General features: G+C 36.9%; 1 protein-coding gene and 1 long non-coding RNA gene across 3 annotated transcripts; one reads left to right on the top strand and one right to left on the bottom strand.

The window, feature by feature from the left end:
* The first annotated feature begins 2077 nt into the window (after window positions 1-2077).
* Window positions 2078-3598, top strand: LOC126616724 (pathogenesis-related genes transcriptional activator PTI6-like). Its single transcript, XM_050284816.1, has one exon. The coding sequence runs from the start codon at window positions 2412-2414 to the stop codon at window positions 3234-3236; it is 825 nt and encodes a 274-aa protein (XP_050140773.1). The 5' UTR covers window positions 2078-2411; the 3' UTR covers window positions 3237-3598.
* A 9659-nt stretch (window positions 3599-13257) lies between these two features.
* LOC126614678 (uncharacterized) lies at window positions 13258-14466 on the bottom strand. Of its 2 annotated transcripts, XR_007620481.1 has the most exons (3): window positions 14271-14425; window positions 13857-13968; window positions 13258-13772 (listed from the first exon to the last, which is right to left on the bottom strand). It is a non-coding gene; the product is annotated as an uncharacterized LOC126614678 (long non-coding RNA). The 2 variants fall into 2 exon arrangements; XR_007620480.1 differs by having other exon boundaries at window positions 13258-13968; window positions 14271-14466.
* Window positions 14467-18586: the final 4120 nt, after the last annotated feature.

An 18586-nucleotide genomic window follows, 5' to 3' on the forward strand; every position in this document is an offset into this window, starting at 1 on the left:
AGAGTCTAAAGAAGCATGCTTTTGGAGAGACACTACCAACAAATCAAGCACAGTAAAAGGCGGAGAAAAAGAGCTGCATACTATTTTGACCGCGTGGTCGGTTCCAGACAGGTAAAACTTAAATTAGCACTGGCTATTAAGATTTTTAGCTGTCTTTGGTTGTATGTTTTTTTTTTGTATTTATAGTTTTACATTGATAACATTAGATACGATACAAGGCCTATTCTCTCGTCTAGTAGAGCTTATTTTGTTATCATAAACTCAATCAACCATGACTAATGAGAAGAGCGAAAATGTCAAGATAAGTGTAAGAAATGAATTATGATGCGTCATGTGAAAAAGTTAAAATACATAACAAGATGTAGGTCTGGAACATTATTATTTTGGGTTGAGAGACATGTTTTTATGCAAGTCTGAGAGACATGCTTTTATGCAAGCCTTTCTCAATTGATGAACAAAATTCATTGTTGCATTAGTAATTGTAGGTCATTCATGCATATAGATTTTACATGACAACACATTACTTGCTCGTAACTATCTATTGTAGCTCATGTAAACGATTGACGCTAGTGTTTGTGTACAACTTATAAATGTTGCGTATATTTTTGTGAGAAAAGTTATGCATCTCTCATCGGCGGCCGGATCCTTTTCCCTCATCTGCCGACAATATATACAGATGTTGGCTGAGAAAACTCTACTGTTCTATAGATTAAAATATTAAAAGAGAAGGAAAAATTCAAAGAGGGAGGATTAATTGGAGGAAAAGTTTGGGCTCTCCACTGTGCTATAAATTAAAATATTAAAAGAGAAGGAAAAAACGAAAGAGGGAGGATTGATTGGAGGAAAAAGTAGGGCAATTTGTGGTGTGCGAGCGCAGTAGTGGGGTGGTTTGTGGAAGAAAAAAAAAGACGGAAGAGGAAGAGGGCAACTTACACGTCAACAGAGGCAGCTGGAAGGAGGTTCGTTTCCCGCTTTACACTCCCGACACGACTCACGACTCACGACTCACGACTCATGACCCGCTCACATTTCAGAAAATTTTTAATATATCGGAAATAAGGTTTAGAATATCAAGTACCATAAAAAAATGGAAGTTTTAATAAAACATTTTCGTTATTGTTCATTTTTAACGAAAAATCATACTTATACATTTTTTTGGTAGTATTCACTATACCTTTAAAAATGACTTTTCATTAAAAGGAAAGTTTTTTTAGATTTTTTGTTAGTTTTTCTTTAAAAAAAATTGGCTGAATTTATCTTTTTTTTTTAAGTTTCAAATTAATGATATTATTACATTTGATTTATCATTAAGTATTCAGACACAATAAAAATCCCTTCTCACATACACAACCCCTCACTTCCTGAAGAGAGAATTTATACCCATTCCCAAACCAAAGCAAAGATAAATTATATTATGACTTAGTCGTAGTGATTTTGAGACTTATATGTATAAGGAGTTTGTAATTCAGTTAGTCAAAAACACTCACTTATAAATTTGAGGTATTGAGTACGACTTCCCACTTGCCCAACATCATGTGTAAAAAATGGAGTTGTTTTGTAACACTTTACATTCATTTATGTGAGGGAATTAACTTGGCTTTTCAATGGGAGGAGTTCCTCCTTAATTAATTTGTAGCCGATTCACAAAACTTCAAGTTTATGATCGGAACCGTTAGTATTACAAATCACTTTTCATAGAAATGATCTTTAAATTTTCACAATGGTAGAAAAGACGTTGAGTCATTGCATGTCAACCTGTGTTCGAGCCCGTCGTTAGCTAATCTAGTAAAATATATCGTTTGACAAAAAAATATTATGTAAATCGGTTACGAAGTAAATTAAAGAGAAACCCATCAAAATAAAAGAGAAAATGTATCTAGAGAAGTAGAAAACGTAACTAGAAAACGTATCCAACTTAAATTAACTTCCACTAAAATTTTATGTATCTAGAAACGTATCCAACTAAAATTAACTTCCACTAAAAATTTATGTAGGACTAGTTTTACTTTTGGCAATATTTCCCCAAACACATTCTACACTGATGACTCCATGCTCTATATATACACTTTACCCTTCCCATTTTCCTCCGTTTTCCTTCTCCCAGACCTGCAAGGGGTTTTAGCACTCTCTGTACCTACAGCTTCCCTACAGCTCCCCTTTGCAGGTCCTCCCTCTTCCCTTCTCTTTTGCTCTTTCTTCTTCCTTCCACTCCATAAAGCTTCTCACTTTTACCCTCCCCCTCCCACTCTCCCCTGTCTTTCTCTATCTAAATCTCAACCTTCTACACATTCAAATCCTCACTCACTTCAGCTCAGTGGTACTAATTTTTCTACACGCCCTCGCCGTCGATTCTTGATGTTGCTTCAGACCAATCCCAAATCCCTGATTTCAGTTCTTCAGCCTCAAAATCCATGACAACCTTCCAACCCATCTCGTCCGTACACTCAACGGTCAAATTTTCAGAGCAAATAACCACCGTGAAAAAACCCATGATCCAGGAACCCGATAACCCGACTCGAATCCCGCCAAAGCTCGTCCGGATCATACTTACGGATGCCGACGCCACCGACTCCTCCAGCGACGACGAAGACAGAGGCGTGCGCAGAGTCAAACGACATGTTAGACAGATCAGCCTAGAGCACTCCTGGCCTTCCTCTTCCTCTCCTTCATCTTCGTCGTCGGTTTCTTCGGGTCAGTCGAAGCGGGCGAGGAAAGACTCGCGACCCGGATCGAAGTCACCGGAAACGACCGCGGATCGCCGGAAAAAGTTTAGAGGCGTCCGGCGGAGGCCTTGGGGTCGCTGGGCCGCGGAGATCCGAGACCCGACCCGAAGAAAACGGATCTGGCTCGGGACCTTCGACACGGCGGAGGAAGCCGCCACTGTTTACGACAGAGCTGCCATCTTGCTCAAAGGTCCTGACGCCGTCACCAACTTTTCTAACGCCGTTATAAAGGAGGAAACAGTGGTTGGCGACTTGACGGTCCCAGCTGCGGGGCAGGGATGTGGGTGTGTATCTCCGTCGTCCAGCGAGGCTCTCTCGTCGCCTACTTCGGTCCTCCGTTACGGTGACCAAACGCCGTTTGATGGTTTAAGTTACGGATACACTGACGCCTTCAAATTTGATTTCGACTTGCCGTTAAGCTTGCCGGATATCATGTTTTCAAGTAGCAGCTTTGCGCGCGACGAGTTCGGCGAGTTTGATGTTGACGATTTCTTGGCTGACGTCGTATGTTGAATCCAACAGTATTACACACGTGTTGACTCCAGGTTAGGCACGTGGATGTTAGAGGAGTATTTTGTAATTTCACTTGCGACTGTGTTGCAAGTTGCAAGTGATGTGTGGCTGGCTAGTTGCAAGTTGCGAGTGAAGTGAGTTTTGTTACGTGGCACAAGCAGTACTTGGAATACCGAGAATACCCTACGGAGTGTGATATACGAGGAGTATGAGTAAAGCCGATTCTAATATATACGGCGATTTTGTGAGAACCCTTTTGTACTTTTTTTTAATTTTAAATTGTTGGTGTTTAATTGTAATTAAACACGGATTATTATAAATGTTTATTAGTATTGTCAATGAGAATAAAGGTCTTTTTCTTATGTCTAAAGTATTTTAGATACTAAAAATTAGAATTAGACTCTTAATTAAACTCGAAAAGCCAAAAGTATTTCAACCTACTCTTGCCTATAGTCATAGTTGTCCTAACGTTTGGAGAGATTTTTCAGTATGATCAGTATGCAAATAGTGAGATATGTGTAGTAAAAAACTAATAACTTAAAAAGTAAAATTTCTCACCATTTATATAAAAACACGTAATGTATCATTCATGTTTCTATTACAATGAAAAAATTTCTCCAAGTTTGGAGTGGGGAAAGAATAAAATTAAAAATCATAAATGAAATGTTGCTTTTGATTTCTTGGACATCACGCCTATCGTTGAAAATAAAAAAAAGCATAAGAATTATTATTCTTGTAATTATTTTATTTAAGATTTTGATTAATTTGAATATTCATATCCCACAAAATAAAATATTCATATAGAGATGGACCAATTAGTCTTTGTCTTGGTGAAGTTTTTAGATATTTAGTTTAAATTACTCACGCAAATGATAACAATGAGACACGTCATTATATTTATATATTCAGTTGTGACTAATCTTGTTGTGCAATATCGTAACTGTATTGTTGGTTTTCTTTTCCTTTTTTTATAAATAAAACGATAAATTTTGTTAAATTAAATGTTAAATTAGTTATCATCGTTGTTAATGTAAAAGAGACAATCAGCGGTTCAACGCAAAACAAACCAACGGACGTCATTAGGAGTAATACTACCCAATATAAGTAACATTTTAATTTCATTTTTCAACTATAGCAATGTAAGCGAAATGTAATGTCTTACTAAATGTTATATCATTGTCGGGAAATTATATTTATAGAGAATATAATATTTTTTGGTGCGAAGATTGCTTGTTTTTTGTGGCTTATTTTCTTATGTGCTATGAAATGGAATGAATTTTCTTCTATTTATTTTTTTGGCTTTGGCTTTCGGCTTTGGCAGTTGGCTGTCACTATAGTGTGGAAGTCTTAACAGTCAAGACACGTGTTCGAATACGAGCAGCTTTCATATTTCTGGTCAATTGCTTTCGGAATTGAGACATTTCAAATATTAGTCTTCGAGTTTGGCTTTTGTTGGATATTCTTCATGGGCTCCATCAAATTACATAAATACCAAATGAAATGCAATATTCATAACGAAATATAATGTCAATTGCACATGAATATGGATTAGAAATATATGAAAATCGATCCAGACGAACGATGCTTGCCTCTCATAGTACAACGATCACATCCTTTTGATAATAGCATTTCAAATCACACTGAACCACGATTTTGTTGAACTCTCTTAGACTCTCTTAATCTAACATGAACATGTATGAATCAACAAACAAGGTGACTAATGACTTAATGTGATGACTAGGGATGTCAATTCTAACCGTTAGATCCGATAACCGTGGATAATTGCCTGAATGAATTGGATTTGGATATGAAAATTCGGGTATATTTTGGGCATGGGGAAAAATTGTGAATATTATTCGATTATGATTTTGGATATGGTTATAAGGGTCCCCAATCTGTATTCGTCCCCAAATCCGAACTGAATAATATATAATATACTTATTCATAATATTAAAGTATAAAAATATATATACAAACACATATGTATATTCATTATTCGCCAAATCCCGTACTTTGAGTGTAAATACTAAAATTGCATTATGTGTTGTTTTTTGTGAGAAAGTTCATAAGTTTTTATATGAATCAAAATCTATGAGAATTCAATGGTACTTATGAGAGATATCAAAGATCAGCCAACATTATCAATGTTTAACTTTAATTTTTATGCTCCACAAATCCATTCATTAAATCATTGTATACATCAAATTTTTAATGACGAAATTAATATTTACTAAATTATCATGCGTTAATTGAACAAATATATTTTTTGTATTGACAATGATGGATATAACCGTTAATCGATGGGAAATCCGTTATCCGGTGGGTATGATTATGGATAATACCCGATGTTAATTTGCAGTTATGGATATAGTTAATTTTCGTGGTTATGAGAATGAATATAACATTTCTGTCCCCAAACCGAACCGTTGCCACTCCTAGTGATGATACCTTTACATAGATGTAGAAACGACTCTTCATAGTAGTTATGTCCTATCTTAAGAAGTCAATAGTTGCATCTCTTCAATTGAAAGGAAAGAAACAAGAGAGGCAATAAGAGATCCACTAGCCACCAACACACCATTCAATAATTTGGACTTTAGCTATTGTATTATCTATTCATTTATTCACCGCTGCACCATCACCATCACCGAAAGAAAAAAAACCGAGTGATGGGAAATGGAGACGAGAGAGGCAAGAAGCAAGAGTGAGGGCTGGACGGCGGCATCCAAGGTAATTAGGCTTGGCGGAGCATCCCCATGACTGTTAGTCATCTTGTTTTATTTATTTATATTTTTAAATTTTAACAAACAATATTATCTATAACAAGATCGTAGAGGTATGAGTTAAGCCTCACAATGAGTTAGCAATAATGAGGTTCGAATTCACCTTTAGCGAAAATCAAACTAAGAACTCTCACTTATAAGTGAAAACGAATATCACTAAACTTAAAAAGCATTTAAAACAAAATTTAATCATGATCAAGCAATGGGACACGTGACAAACTACTAAGAAGGAAGTGAGAATCCACGAGTTAGCGGTGGTGAACAATAATGCTTGGTAAAAAAAAGAACAAAGTAGGTTAGGGTGTGGGCCATAGGGTTCACATGTGCTAAATTAAGGATGAGGATCCTCTTTGGATTCAGTTTGTGAGGATCTTCATATTTTAACCGTTCATCGTATATCATGCAGACAATTTTCGTTAGATATTATTTGTGTTTAATTTAAATCAATAAATTCAAAATGATTTATAACCGTATGATGTACGATAAACAACTAGATGTGAAAATTCCTAAAATCTTCATAATTTGAATCCAGATGGGATCCAAATCCCTAAATTATAGCCTATTGGAATAGCCTTGGCGTTACACTGATGCATGATGGGATCTCAAATGAACTTGGTACAATTGCATATATGAATAAAGTTGGCTACCGGCGGCTACAAAGATGGAATTGAACTCCCCCAATTTCAAATCGGGGAATGGGAATGGATGATGAGATTTAGGGGCTGTCGGGGAGCCGCAAATAAAGATGGAGTTTTACATGCTTTAAAAGTGATGCAGGAAGACTCAATCTTTATTTAATGTAATAAATATATGTTAGTGGGGTAGATTAAGTAGGTTAATATTAATGAGTTCATTAACTCTAGTAATGATGCATGAACTATGATGCATGTATCAGTAATTATTATGAGGGGGTTAGAGTTTTTATAAATTAAGAGTATTTTGTATTATAGGGGAAAGAAGATGATGAATTGAATTGAAAATTGAGTGCAGTTTGAGATGGTTTTCTCAATTTTGTTCTTGTTCTATCAACTCAGATATTCCAACGAAATTAACGAGGTACAGACACCTCAACAGTCATTGGCCAGTCTCGTGCAGAGAATCAATAACGCTCGTGTGATAAACTTTTTGGCATTCTTGGTGAATCAACAAGAGGTTTATGACTTATGAAATTTGGTATTGTCTTTGACAATCAACGAATCTGCAAGGAAAAGTTATGTATTTTGTGTGTCATGTAACTTATGTTTTAACATCCGTTCTCCATTCGAGGATCAGTATTCAAATTTATAAATCAACCAATTTGCGTTTTGATCATTGCATCAAAAAGGCAAGGTGATAAATGCAAATTAGACTCTCTCAAAAGTACAATTTCGTGTGTTATGTTTTAACATCCGTTCTCCATTCGAGGATCAGTATTCAAATTTATAAATCAACTAATTTGCGTTTTGATCATTGCAAGGTGATAAATGCAAATTAGACTCTCTCAAAAGTACAATTTTTTATGAAATTTTGGTTAATTCACATGTCAATTTTTGTGTCAATATTATAAATGTTGCGTAAAAAATATGAAATGAGAGTTTCATTTTTAAAAGAGTCGTTTGGCATTTCTCAAGGCACAAAAGCAGAGAACGAGTCTCATGAACAGGGAATGGGTGGGTCCCATTGGTTGGTGACCAAACGGATACGAAAGCAACATAACCTCAAATCTATCCCATCCAGAGCCAGTAAACCCCAGCCGCCTCCCACTAATAACAATTAATTAATTATTTTAATTCAATCTTAATCCTAAATTATATGAGATGTAGGTGCCTAATTACCAATGGATTCCATTGGTCTTAATTGTTTGTTTGTTTTTTTGTTTGATGTGCGGTAAGTCCACTCCACGTGCCATTAAAAAAATTGTGACATAAATATCTACTAGTTCTAGAAATTAATTTATGCATATCATTGTCAATTCATCACTATTTGCTTCCTAAATACTCTTATCTCTTTCTTTAATGAATTTCTATGTATCCAAACGTCAGCACAGTATACACACCATAACCATGGATCATACATTCGGATTTTTCGATGGTACAAATTTGTAACTAGGTGTAGCCGGTGGTAAATTCAAGATTCGAACATTAGAGGGTCTAGTGTTAAAGATTCAAGTTTTTTAGTAAAAACAACCGTAAGCAAGCCTAGACCGAGGGTTTGTCAGTGAAAGGCTTTCAAATGGTCAAGTTAGTAACTAGTATTAAAACTCAAACAATAGGCAAGAGAATAAGTATGCAGAGATTGCGTTACCAAAAATGAATCCTAAGAGTGCATTAATTTATACCAGTCGAGGAGATGACCTTTTTGGTTAGTAGAACCCATATCAAACCGGAAGAATCCTAAAAGATATCTAAGAGTATGACACACTTGGGACGCTTGCCAAACCCTTAGATTGTATGAAACCTTTTCATTCCTTGCTGGACTAGTTTCCCAAATCTTGTGGAAAAAAAATGGTCTATCTCAGCGAAGTCGATGGACTTCGCCCACTAATTCTGGAACAGGATGATGGTGGCATGTTGATCCGTTTGGTCAACTCCGTAGTGGAAGCTGTTGAGTCCATGACTGAACTTCTAAAGTAGATGTATTACGATCCTTCTTGCTCCGGCCTGGAAAATGATGATCTCACAATTGCCCTTAACTAGGCATAAAATATGACTTGTTCCCCTTGAGAATGGGTAGTTTCCCAAAAATCACGAATTTTTAGAGCAAGTCAGAATACGTACCATTTTCCTTCTTCAAACACGTGGCGTCTCAACTTCGTTTCTCATAAACCTTTAGACACCGAAATGTTCTGTCTCTGAGCGCACTACCTTGTGAATCAAGCCTTCAATATCGCAATGAAAGCTTGGTGGCTGTTGCCTTGGGGTTACACTAATGCATGATGGGATCTCAAATGGACTCGGTACAATTGTAATATATGAAAAGTTGGAATTGGAATTCCCCCAATTCAAAGCGGGAAGTGGGAATGGATAATGAGATTAGGGGCTGTTTGGGCAGCGGCAAATAAAGTTGGATTTTTGGTGGGTCCTATTGGTTGGCGACCAAACAGACACGAAAGTAACAGAACCCCAAATATGGCCCATCCACAGCCAGTAAACCACAGCCGCCTCCCACTAATAACAATTAATTAATTTTTAATTATATTAATCCCAAATTATATGAGATCTAGGTGCCTCAATGGATTTGGTCCTAATTGTCTGTTTTTGCTTGCATGGGCAGTAAGTTCACTCCCCATGCTATTTATAAAACTGGTGACGTAATATCCTATTTCTAGAAATTACTTTCTACATATTATTGTTACAATCTTCAGTATTTGCTTTCTAAATACTTCTTTCTTTATTTCGAGAAATGCTAAGGTGATTCTATCAAAAGTATGATTTTTAATGAACTTTCTGTCACTTCATAGGTCAACTTCAGTTTCCTCATCAAATTATAAAATATTGTACAAAAACATGAGGCGGAAGAGAGTGTATGGAGAGTCCTTTAGCATTTCTCCTTCCTTGAAATTTCTATGTACCCAAAAGCTGGCAAAACACAATATACACAGCATAACCACGGATCTTACATTCGGATTTTTCAATGGAACAAATTGCACCTAGATGTAGTGTGGTTACAGTTGTTAAACCAACAAGAGTTGTAGCTGTTAGATTGACAATTCATTATTCTCCACTTATATAGATTGGTCACAATTTCGCCAATCTCTCTTCAGCCTTTAAGTCATAAGTTATCTCTGTTGCATTAGCAATAGAGATATATGATGGAATCGAATCGATGATTATATTACCAATTTACCATTAAGTATGAATTATGATATATATTGACACACCTCGACCGAGGTCAAGGCATGCTAGCCATCATGTGAGAGTGACGTAGCCATGTGCACAGTATGGAAGTGATAAAGATAGCAAATATACGAATAATTAAAACCCAAATTACTAGAGTGCACTACTAAACGAATGTGATAGGAGTAAGTTACAACAGTGAACACTCATAATCAGAGCATAATAAGTCTAGGTGCAGTCTAGTAGGACAAGTACTAGTTACACAGTACCAGGAATGTCCTACTATTATTCAAATAGGTCAGAACTGCCGACGATCCCGAGCCACCAACAGCAACTTACTTAGAACCTGGAGGGGCGCAAAACAGAAAACGTGAGTGGGTAAAAACAAATGTTTTACAAAAACATTTCGTTTATCAACATATTAACCCCTCGCTCTAAAACATGTAAGATTTTCCCAGAATTAAGATATAAGCGCGCGCGCACACACACACACACACATATAGAATCATATCAATTCAATTCATGTTTTACACAATCATATTCATATGTATGCTATGCCAAAATATAACAAAGTACACAATCCAGGTAAGAATAATTTCATAGAAATGTGATATGCTAGCCGGAACTCTTGAGGTAGTCTGTACAGCTGAATTCATAGCTCAAACTCAATCTAGTTGAAGTCACTACTATGACCTCTACGACAATATACTGCACATAAGTCGGAATCACTGAAAAGGGTTTGTACGACAAGATTGGGTGAAATATAATTATGCTCAACTCTATTCTCTCATAATAGTCGGGCGATAGTTCGCTAGTCACCTATGAGTCGGAACCATGAATAAGGTCTATACGACGAGACTGTGCACTTAAGTTGGATCCAATATGACCATATAGTGCGGGATGTGACGTAAATGAACATGCATGTACTTCATATCTCTGGCTAATTCACAATCACCCTAGGTGCAGCTTTATGAGCTCAACATTACTTAATCACATATCACATATCACATATCACATCATTGATGATTTACACAACCAAACATAACTTACCTGAACTCATATGTGCCTCCACAGCACCACATTTATAAATGTATGCAATCATGCAAGGCATATTCAAAATATAGAAGCATTTGGCATATTATTTCAAAGCATACTTTCTTTAAAATGCATTTTTGGGAAATTTATCAAGTATATAAATATATACTGAAAACAAAAGCCCACTCACTGGTATGTCAAAGGGTCGTAGCCCCCGAGTCGCCCGTGGATACGCTAGTCCTCGGGATAAGTCTCACTTATATGCGAATTAACTATAAAAACGTTATTTTAAAGCACATAGACAAAACTAGCTAATAAATTCTCATACATTGCTCAATTTTGGTATTTAAATATACCAACATGACCTATACAACCTCACGAACATCATGATATTTTTAGGTGGCTCACGCGCCCCCATGCGCCGGGGAGGGCACGGCCTCACGCGCAGCCCACGTGCATCGTCTTCAACCTCCAGACGCCGGAACTGTTCACCAGCGCCGAATTCTGGGCAGACCTTCAAACTCGCTATTCTCCTTCGTTTCTCAACCATTTTTCATGCAATTGGTACCAAAATGAAGCTAGGGACATCTACAATCACGATATACTACTTTTAAGCCTTGAAATCTACTAGATTTTACCTGAGGAAGCTCGATTATCTGGCCAACTTTAAAACCTTTGATCTCGGCCCTCAGACGTCCAAACTCTTCCAACAAACTACCCCGAGCTTCCTTAGGACCTCCTAAAGCTCCATGTGAGCTTGAAATCTTCTGAAACACAAGGTTTTACGTCCACATGAATAGTGCATGAAAAAATGAGTTTCAGGTTCTCGAGATTTCTAATGAATCCTTACCTGAAATGGGTACCAACCAACTCGAAATGGCACGAGGAATGCAATGGTGCCTTTAGAATCTTTGATCTACGACTAGAAAGCTCACTTCGAGCTTGGTCCGTACGAGGAAGAAGAGAGAGAGAGAGTGAGTCCGAGAGAGATGAGGGCACGAGAAGGAAGAGAAAGGGAGTGAGTGTGGTGTGTGTGTGGTCCACGTGGTCACAATCCTCAAAACCACACAACAAACTCAAAATTTCAATATGTCACACACACACACACACACTACAATTTCCCATCCAAGGATAAAACTGTCATTTTACATCGTCAAAAACTTAATTATTTGGGACAGGCTGTGACATATAGTAACTTTGTTTTGGTTCTTAGAAATTTTTTATATATTCATTTGTGTGCCCTATGATTTAGGTTTGTAAAAACGAAAAAAAAAACTTGCACGTTCCAGGGTGCATAACTGCATATTGAGCAATTTTTTTTCTCTAAATTTATTGTCACACGAAAATGTGAAAAATAATAAGTTCAAACCTAAAGGCTAAAGCCAACTCTTTGTATTGCTTCATAATTCAGCTCATCTATGTCGTATTGTTTAGATCAAACCATGCATTAACTAACCCGTGAGAAAAATGACTCTTGGAGTGAAAAAAATCTTGGAATGTTAATGTTATGAAAAACTCTAAATTGAGATTTCGACATTTGTACTGTCTACAAAAAAGTGTGACCAGAAACTGAGTCCAGAGTGGCATGCATAAACAAAAAAGCAGCCACAAAATCTAAATCTCAAGGGGTTTTTTTAACACGATTGGTCTTTGAAATATAACATTCAAATGAAAAGGGTTCGTGAATAGAAAATTCATCAATTTGACCCTTGAAAATGTATCTCGCAAATCAAATTTGTCATTCCGTTTACTTTCCGTCAATTTGAGCGTTAAAGAGGTCACATGAATGCAAGTGACAACTTTCAACATTTCATCTCACTCAAATCTCTTGTTCGAGCAGATTTCATGGCCTATTCATAAGGTCGTAGGAGGAATATTGGAACGGAAATGTACATGGAAGTTTCGGCACTCCCGTCGCTGCGCTCTTCGTCTTGGCTTGCCATTGTGCCATTCGGAAATCCTCTCCCTCCTGTGTTTCTCCGGTCGGTGCACCAATCTGGGGTTTGCCCGTCTTCAATTGGGTTCCTCTTGGTTTTCTCTAATTTGTAGTAAAATATGAGATTTTAGGAATTGGGTCGAAACCGTGAAGGGTGGGGGTCTGTTGACAAAAAGACGGTGCATGAAATCTGTAACATACAAGTCCTCATATTCAGCCACCCTTTTTATGGCTTGTAACGCACCATATCACCCCACCATTTCTTATCAAGTGGCTAAATGTAGAAAGACGGTGTATGAAATCCTGTACATACAAGTTCTTCTCCCACGTATTTCATACAAAGAGTATAGAAGACATCCCAAACAAACTACTTCAAGGAGCAATGTATTGGAATAAATCTAGTTATGACGGGTCATCATTTCCTATAATGCGAGTGAAATGCAAAAAAAATATGGCATGAAACCCGTTACATGTAAATTTTTCTTCTGTATCTTTTAGGCATAAAATACAATGAGAGTGAGAGCAGCTGCAAAGATTTTTCTAAGTTTGAAATTTTCGTATTGAATAATAACAAGCATTGAAGCCCGCGCGATGCTGCGGGTTTCAAAACTGTTGTAAAAGTGTAAAAAGTAGGGCATATATACGTGAGAAAATATGTCCCAGAGAGTAAAACACCCCAAGATGAATTTAAGCAAAACCCATATCAGATTCTAAGTGGGTTTACCCTTCCTTATTTTTTGTTATTTCGTAGATGCCATTGGTATCCACGTGTTGATGTTAGATGCCTTTCGAACACTCCAGTCTTGCGTGTGTTTAATTAGGTCTCCTCTGGAATTGCTGCCACGTTTAAAAAGATATGGCGTGGTGCTGCCACGTTTTAAGGGAGATTGATATCAAGGGACCTCTCAACCTCCGACTGCAGAAGGAGCACCGCCTCACCTCACCGACCCTCCACCTGCCTCGATTGCTGCAAGCAAAGACTGTAACAAAAATCAAAGATGCAGAAGACGGGGAGAGAGAGAGAGAGAGAGAGAGAGAGAGAGAGCGAAACCATGTCTAAACGTCAGGACGACCTCGATCTCCTTCTTTCTTTTAAAGATGGGGTTTTGGAAACCCCTCTTGGTTTCTACTTCCCATTCGCCAACCCATCACGTTAAATTTATCTGAATATTTAAACAGAGGTGCACCAGAAAATTATAAAACTTAAAATTAAAAAACCCCAAGATGAATTTAAGCAAAACCCATATCAGATTCTAAGTGGGTTTAAGAAAAATAGTATTAATCAGATATCAACACAGTAAATAAATAAATTGAAATTTCCTACCTTTAAGTTTCAAGGTTTTTACTTTAGAATCCAAGGAAACCCCAAATCAGATTCTAAGTGGGTTTATCAAAAATAATAATCTAATAAGAAAGTAACATTGAAAGTAAATAAGAAACCGAAAACAAAATTGAATTTTCTTACCTTTAGTTTCTGGGTTTACACTGTGGAATCCAATTGAGAACTGAAGGATGAGACTGGTGATGGTTTTCGGTGTTTCTGGGTTCGTGGGTGCTGGGTGGGAAGAGAAAGCGAGAGAAAGAATGACGTTCACTTAAGAGGAAAAAGAAGATAAAAATGGACGGACTGATTTCTTATCACAGTGCCCCAAATAAATGGACGGTCCAGATTCAATTAGATTTACATCGGAGTAATATATTGAAATTACACAATTAAGGCAGGGGCATTTTCGAAATTACACTGTTCTTATGAACAGTAAAACAGTTTGTTTTCAACTTTAGTATAGATTGAATTTGGCAAGTGGGATTTGCTAAAAATTTGCAAATTAAGCACGTGCAAGGACTATAACAAGGCAGGTAGGATTTCACTCAACATCTCCCAGCTGAAAAGTCAAAACTTAGTCAAGTCGGCACTTTACTGTTGCGTACCTTCTTTATTTCTAATTTAAAATTATAGTTTTATCAAATCCATACTAGCATTACGGTTTAGTGATATTATAATTAATTTAAAATCATTTTAACGATTAACGAGTGCCTAGTGGTTAATTCTATGTTCGTATTCCACACATCACTTCATGAGTTTAATTCTTAGCGCTAGTAAATTATACGATGTTAGCTAGATGAAGATTGAAATGCCTCTATGAGTCTTTTTTCGTTTCCCGAAAATATAGACTTGTAGGATGGAACCACTAACTGATCACCTTTTAAGAAGAAAAAAAAAACAAACAAACAAAACCACATTAAACAAGGCACCACCCGCTTTCAACAATACGGTGCCAAACTAGTAGTTTGTAACCTAGGGCTGGTTTGATATTGTTGTGCTTTGAAAAAAAAGCTGCTATGAGAATAAGTGGCTGTGAAATAAATTAACAGAGTGTTTGGTAAACTTTTTCATTAAAGGAGCACTGTAGCTCCGTGTGCTTTGAAAAAAAAACCAGTTTTCCAAAGCTGCAAATAGCAGCTTCAGCTTTTTCCTTTGATTTCAGCTTATTCTCATAGCAGCTTCCAAAATAAGCCATTTTTTTTCAGTTTACCAAATACCTAAAACCGTCACAGTTTTTTTTTATGGCTGCTTTTTTTTTAAGCACCTCACTTCCAAACCATCCCCTAGTACCATATATATTACCATGCATGGTACGTGCAATAGTACTTTACAATTCACTTAGAATACTTCTTATTTTTTGTATGGAATCAAGGACAATCGAAACATGAGGTGGAAGGTTCTTCGAAGTTACAAGCATGTCGTAAAATTTCAATTGACTTTTCCACGCTTTTGCTTTTGGTGAAAACAATCTTCAACCCACCACTTCACCTATTAGGTCTAAACAAAGACCGACCGATGATCAACTCGTTCATGTTCAAACAAAAGAAATGGAGAGAAATTCCAGTAAGTGCTGGGGGCAAAAAGCCAAATCGGAAGGTGAAATATTGCTGTTGGAGAAAGCGGAAAAAAGCAGAAGGGGAAACAAGCAGCATGCTTTCTTTGACCTCGAACCAAGTTCGATATTCAAGGTTCTTAGAACTTTCCTAGTCCATTTTGCATCAAAATAATCGAAGAAGCAAGCACCATAGTGTTTGTGTTGTCTTTCTACCAACTACCGTTCAGGTCATATAATTAAAGGGCAATTTGCTATATAAACATATTTTAACATTTTCTTGCATAAATATTAGTGTTTATTACGTTGTTATTAGGGGTGAGCATGTTTATATGAGTCAATCACTCAATCCGATCTAACCCACCAAATCAAAGTGGGTTTGGGTTGGGTCGGTTCACTTGTTAAGTCAATAAAAGGAATTTCAGCTTAAATATATTGTCACCTGTTTTTTGTTTAGGCATTATGCGATTTAGAACTTTCACAACCCAACCAAAACCGACCCATCCACCTAAGGCTATCTCCAGCTCAAGGATCTAAATTCTAAAATTTAACTTGTATTTTCAACTATTCATCTATACGTATGAGGTCAGTCATTTTTGTCCTCCAATAGTAAGAGACCTATGATTCCTACCCCCACCTTTATAAATTGTTAAATTTTTGTATTTTGTTGATTTTTGTGGTTAATAATTTTGGAATTAGTTTTTGTACACTCTATCTTGTTTTATCTGTATGAACATTTTGATGTAAAAAAATTCAAATTAAACAAAAATTAGGGTAATGACAAAAAATTACCTCAACTATTAATGTCACGACACTTTCATACCTCATCTTATAAAGTTGACAATGTCATTACTTATCTTACGAATTTGTGCCAATGTTATACCTTCCGTTAATTGACCGTGAATTTTTCAGTTAAATGCTGATGCGACTTGATTTGAGACCTATTTTCTATTAACAAAAATTAAAAAATTATTATTAAAAAATTATTTAATATTTTTAAATATTAAAATAATATATCAAAGTTAAAAAAAAAAAAAAAAACCTCTGGTCAATTCGTTCCTCCCCCTCTCTCCCCCATCTTCCTGCAACCCAAAAAGAAGAAGAAAAAGGAGGAAGAGAGGAAGAAGAGGAAGAAGAAGGAAAAAAAAAAGGAACACCCAATTCGTCCGCCCCCACCACCCCCACCCAACCTCCTCAAGAAGAAGAAGAGAAAAAAAAAAGAAAGAAACCCATAACCCCACCCCACCTCCCCCGAAACCCCCCCCATTCTCCCTCCCAAGCCTCCACTCTCTTCACCTTCCCTCCCATTCAAAATTTAACAAACAAAAGCAAACCCTTGCGCATAGTATCTGGCTTGTAGTAGAAGCTCCGGTGCGAAGAGGAGGAGGAGGTCGGGCCGGGGTTGGAGCTCGGGTTATGGTTAGGATTCGGATCCTTACTGAAGGAATCGAGATCATCGCTGGATCTCAACCTCTTCATTTCTCCCCCAAATTAAAAATTGAATCAGAAAAAAAAAATTTTGAAGAGCTACCGGCTACGACGTTGTATGTGAGGTGAAGGGGTTGTTGGGAAGAACTTAGAGTACACAACTCTAACACAAGTGTTGAAGAGACAAAACAAGTAAACAAATTACTTGTATTACACTCACAAAATATTACAACACTTAAAACACTCAAAGACACACTTTAGAAGCAATGACACTCACTCACTTTCTAGAGACAAACTCTAGATCACTCACACTCCTCACAAGGCTACTCTTACTTCTCACTCTCACTTGGTTGGTTGGTTGCTTGGTTGCTTGGTTACTTGGTTACTTGGTTGATACAAATGGTGTGGATGCCTTCTCCTTTTATAGGCATGGATGGAACCTTGGAGAAGCATGTAATCATCATGCTAGAGATATCTAGATAATTCTACTAATTTCCCAAGCTAGAATTATCTACACTAATCTTGCATGTTGGTGGAAACCTCACCATTCTTCTAGAATCTTCCACCAACTTAAGGAACAACCTTCTTTGCTAGAGTTTTCTAGCATATTCCCATTATAGAATATTCTAGAGAAAACCATGCATATTTGAACTAGACCAATCTAGTTCCTTTGTACCGACTGATCTTAATGGGCTGGTGTTGATCTTTAACAGGGGTGAGGGCTTTTGCCCATAAGGGAGGTCGGATTGACGGGGATTTCAACGGAAGCTGTTTGGAAAGAGAGCTGGGGTTGCAGAGAGAGGGGATAGTCGGCGGAGGAAGGACGGTTTGGGAAGAGAGGGAGGTGCGGAGGGGTCGGGTGCAGAGAAGAGAGTGAGGAGAGAGAGAGGGGGGAGAGAGAGATTTAATATAAAAAAATTTAAATTTGTAATTATTAAAATATATTTAATAATTTTTTAATCCAGTTGGATTAGTAAGTGGATCCCGCAGGTAACCACGTCAGCACTTAACAGAAAAATTGACAGAGGTATGACATTGACACAAATTCGTAAGATGATGTATGATATTGTCATTTTAAAAAGATTAGGTATGAAAGTGTCGTGACACCAATAGCTGAGGTAGTTTTTTATAATTTACCCCAAAAATTATGTTAAAAAATTCAAATTTTGAACAAGTGGAGAGATATTTATAGAGTTTTGGTGTTGATTTTGATTCATTAATAATATTACTTTGACTGTTGTATTAAAATTTGAGTTGTTGATATATTTTTTTACCGTAAAAATTGATTAAATTAGATTTGAACAGTTTAATTTAAAATTGATTAAACTAATGCAACTGGACGCGCCACACTGAATCAAAACCTAGAGCGCGAGCAAGCCTTTCGATGCAAACGATACTTTAATCTGGGCCGTAGAAATTGGCCTTCCATGCGCTTGCCCTAACGCAATCATCCTCGTTGAGGCTGCTGATTCATGGG

This window comes from Malus sylvestris, chromosome 3 (assembly GCF_916048215.2).
Source record: "Malus sylvestris chromosome 3, drMalSylv7.2, whole genome shotgun sequence".
NCBI classification, from domain to species: domain Eukaryota; kingdom Viridiplantae; phylum Streptophyta; class Magnoliopsida; order Rosales; family Rosaceae; genus Malus; species Malus sylvestris.

Coding starts and splice junctions, on each gene's coding strand:
- LOC126616724 (XM_050284816.1), top strand. CDS start 2,412: ATGACAACCTTCCAACCCATCTCGTCCGTACACTCAACGGTCAAATTT.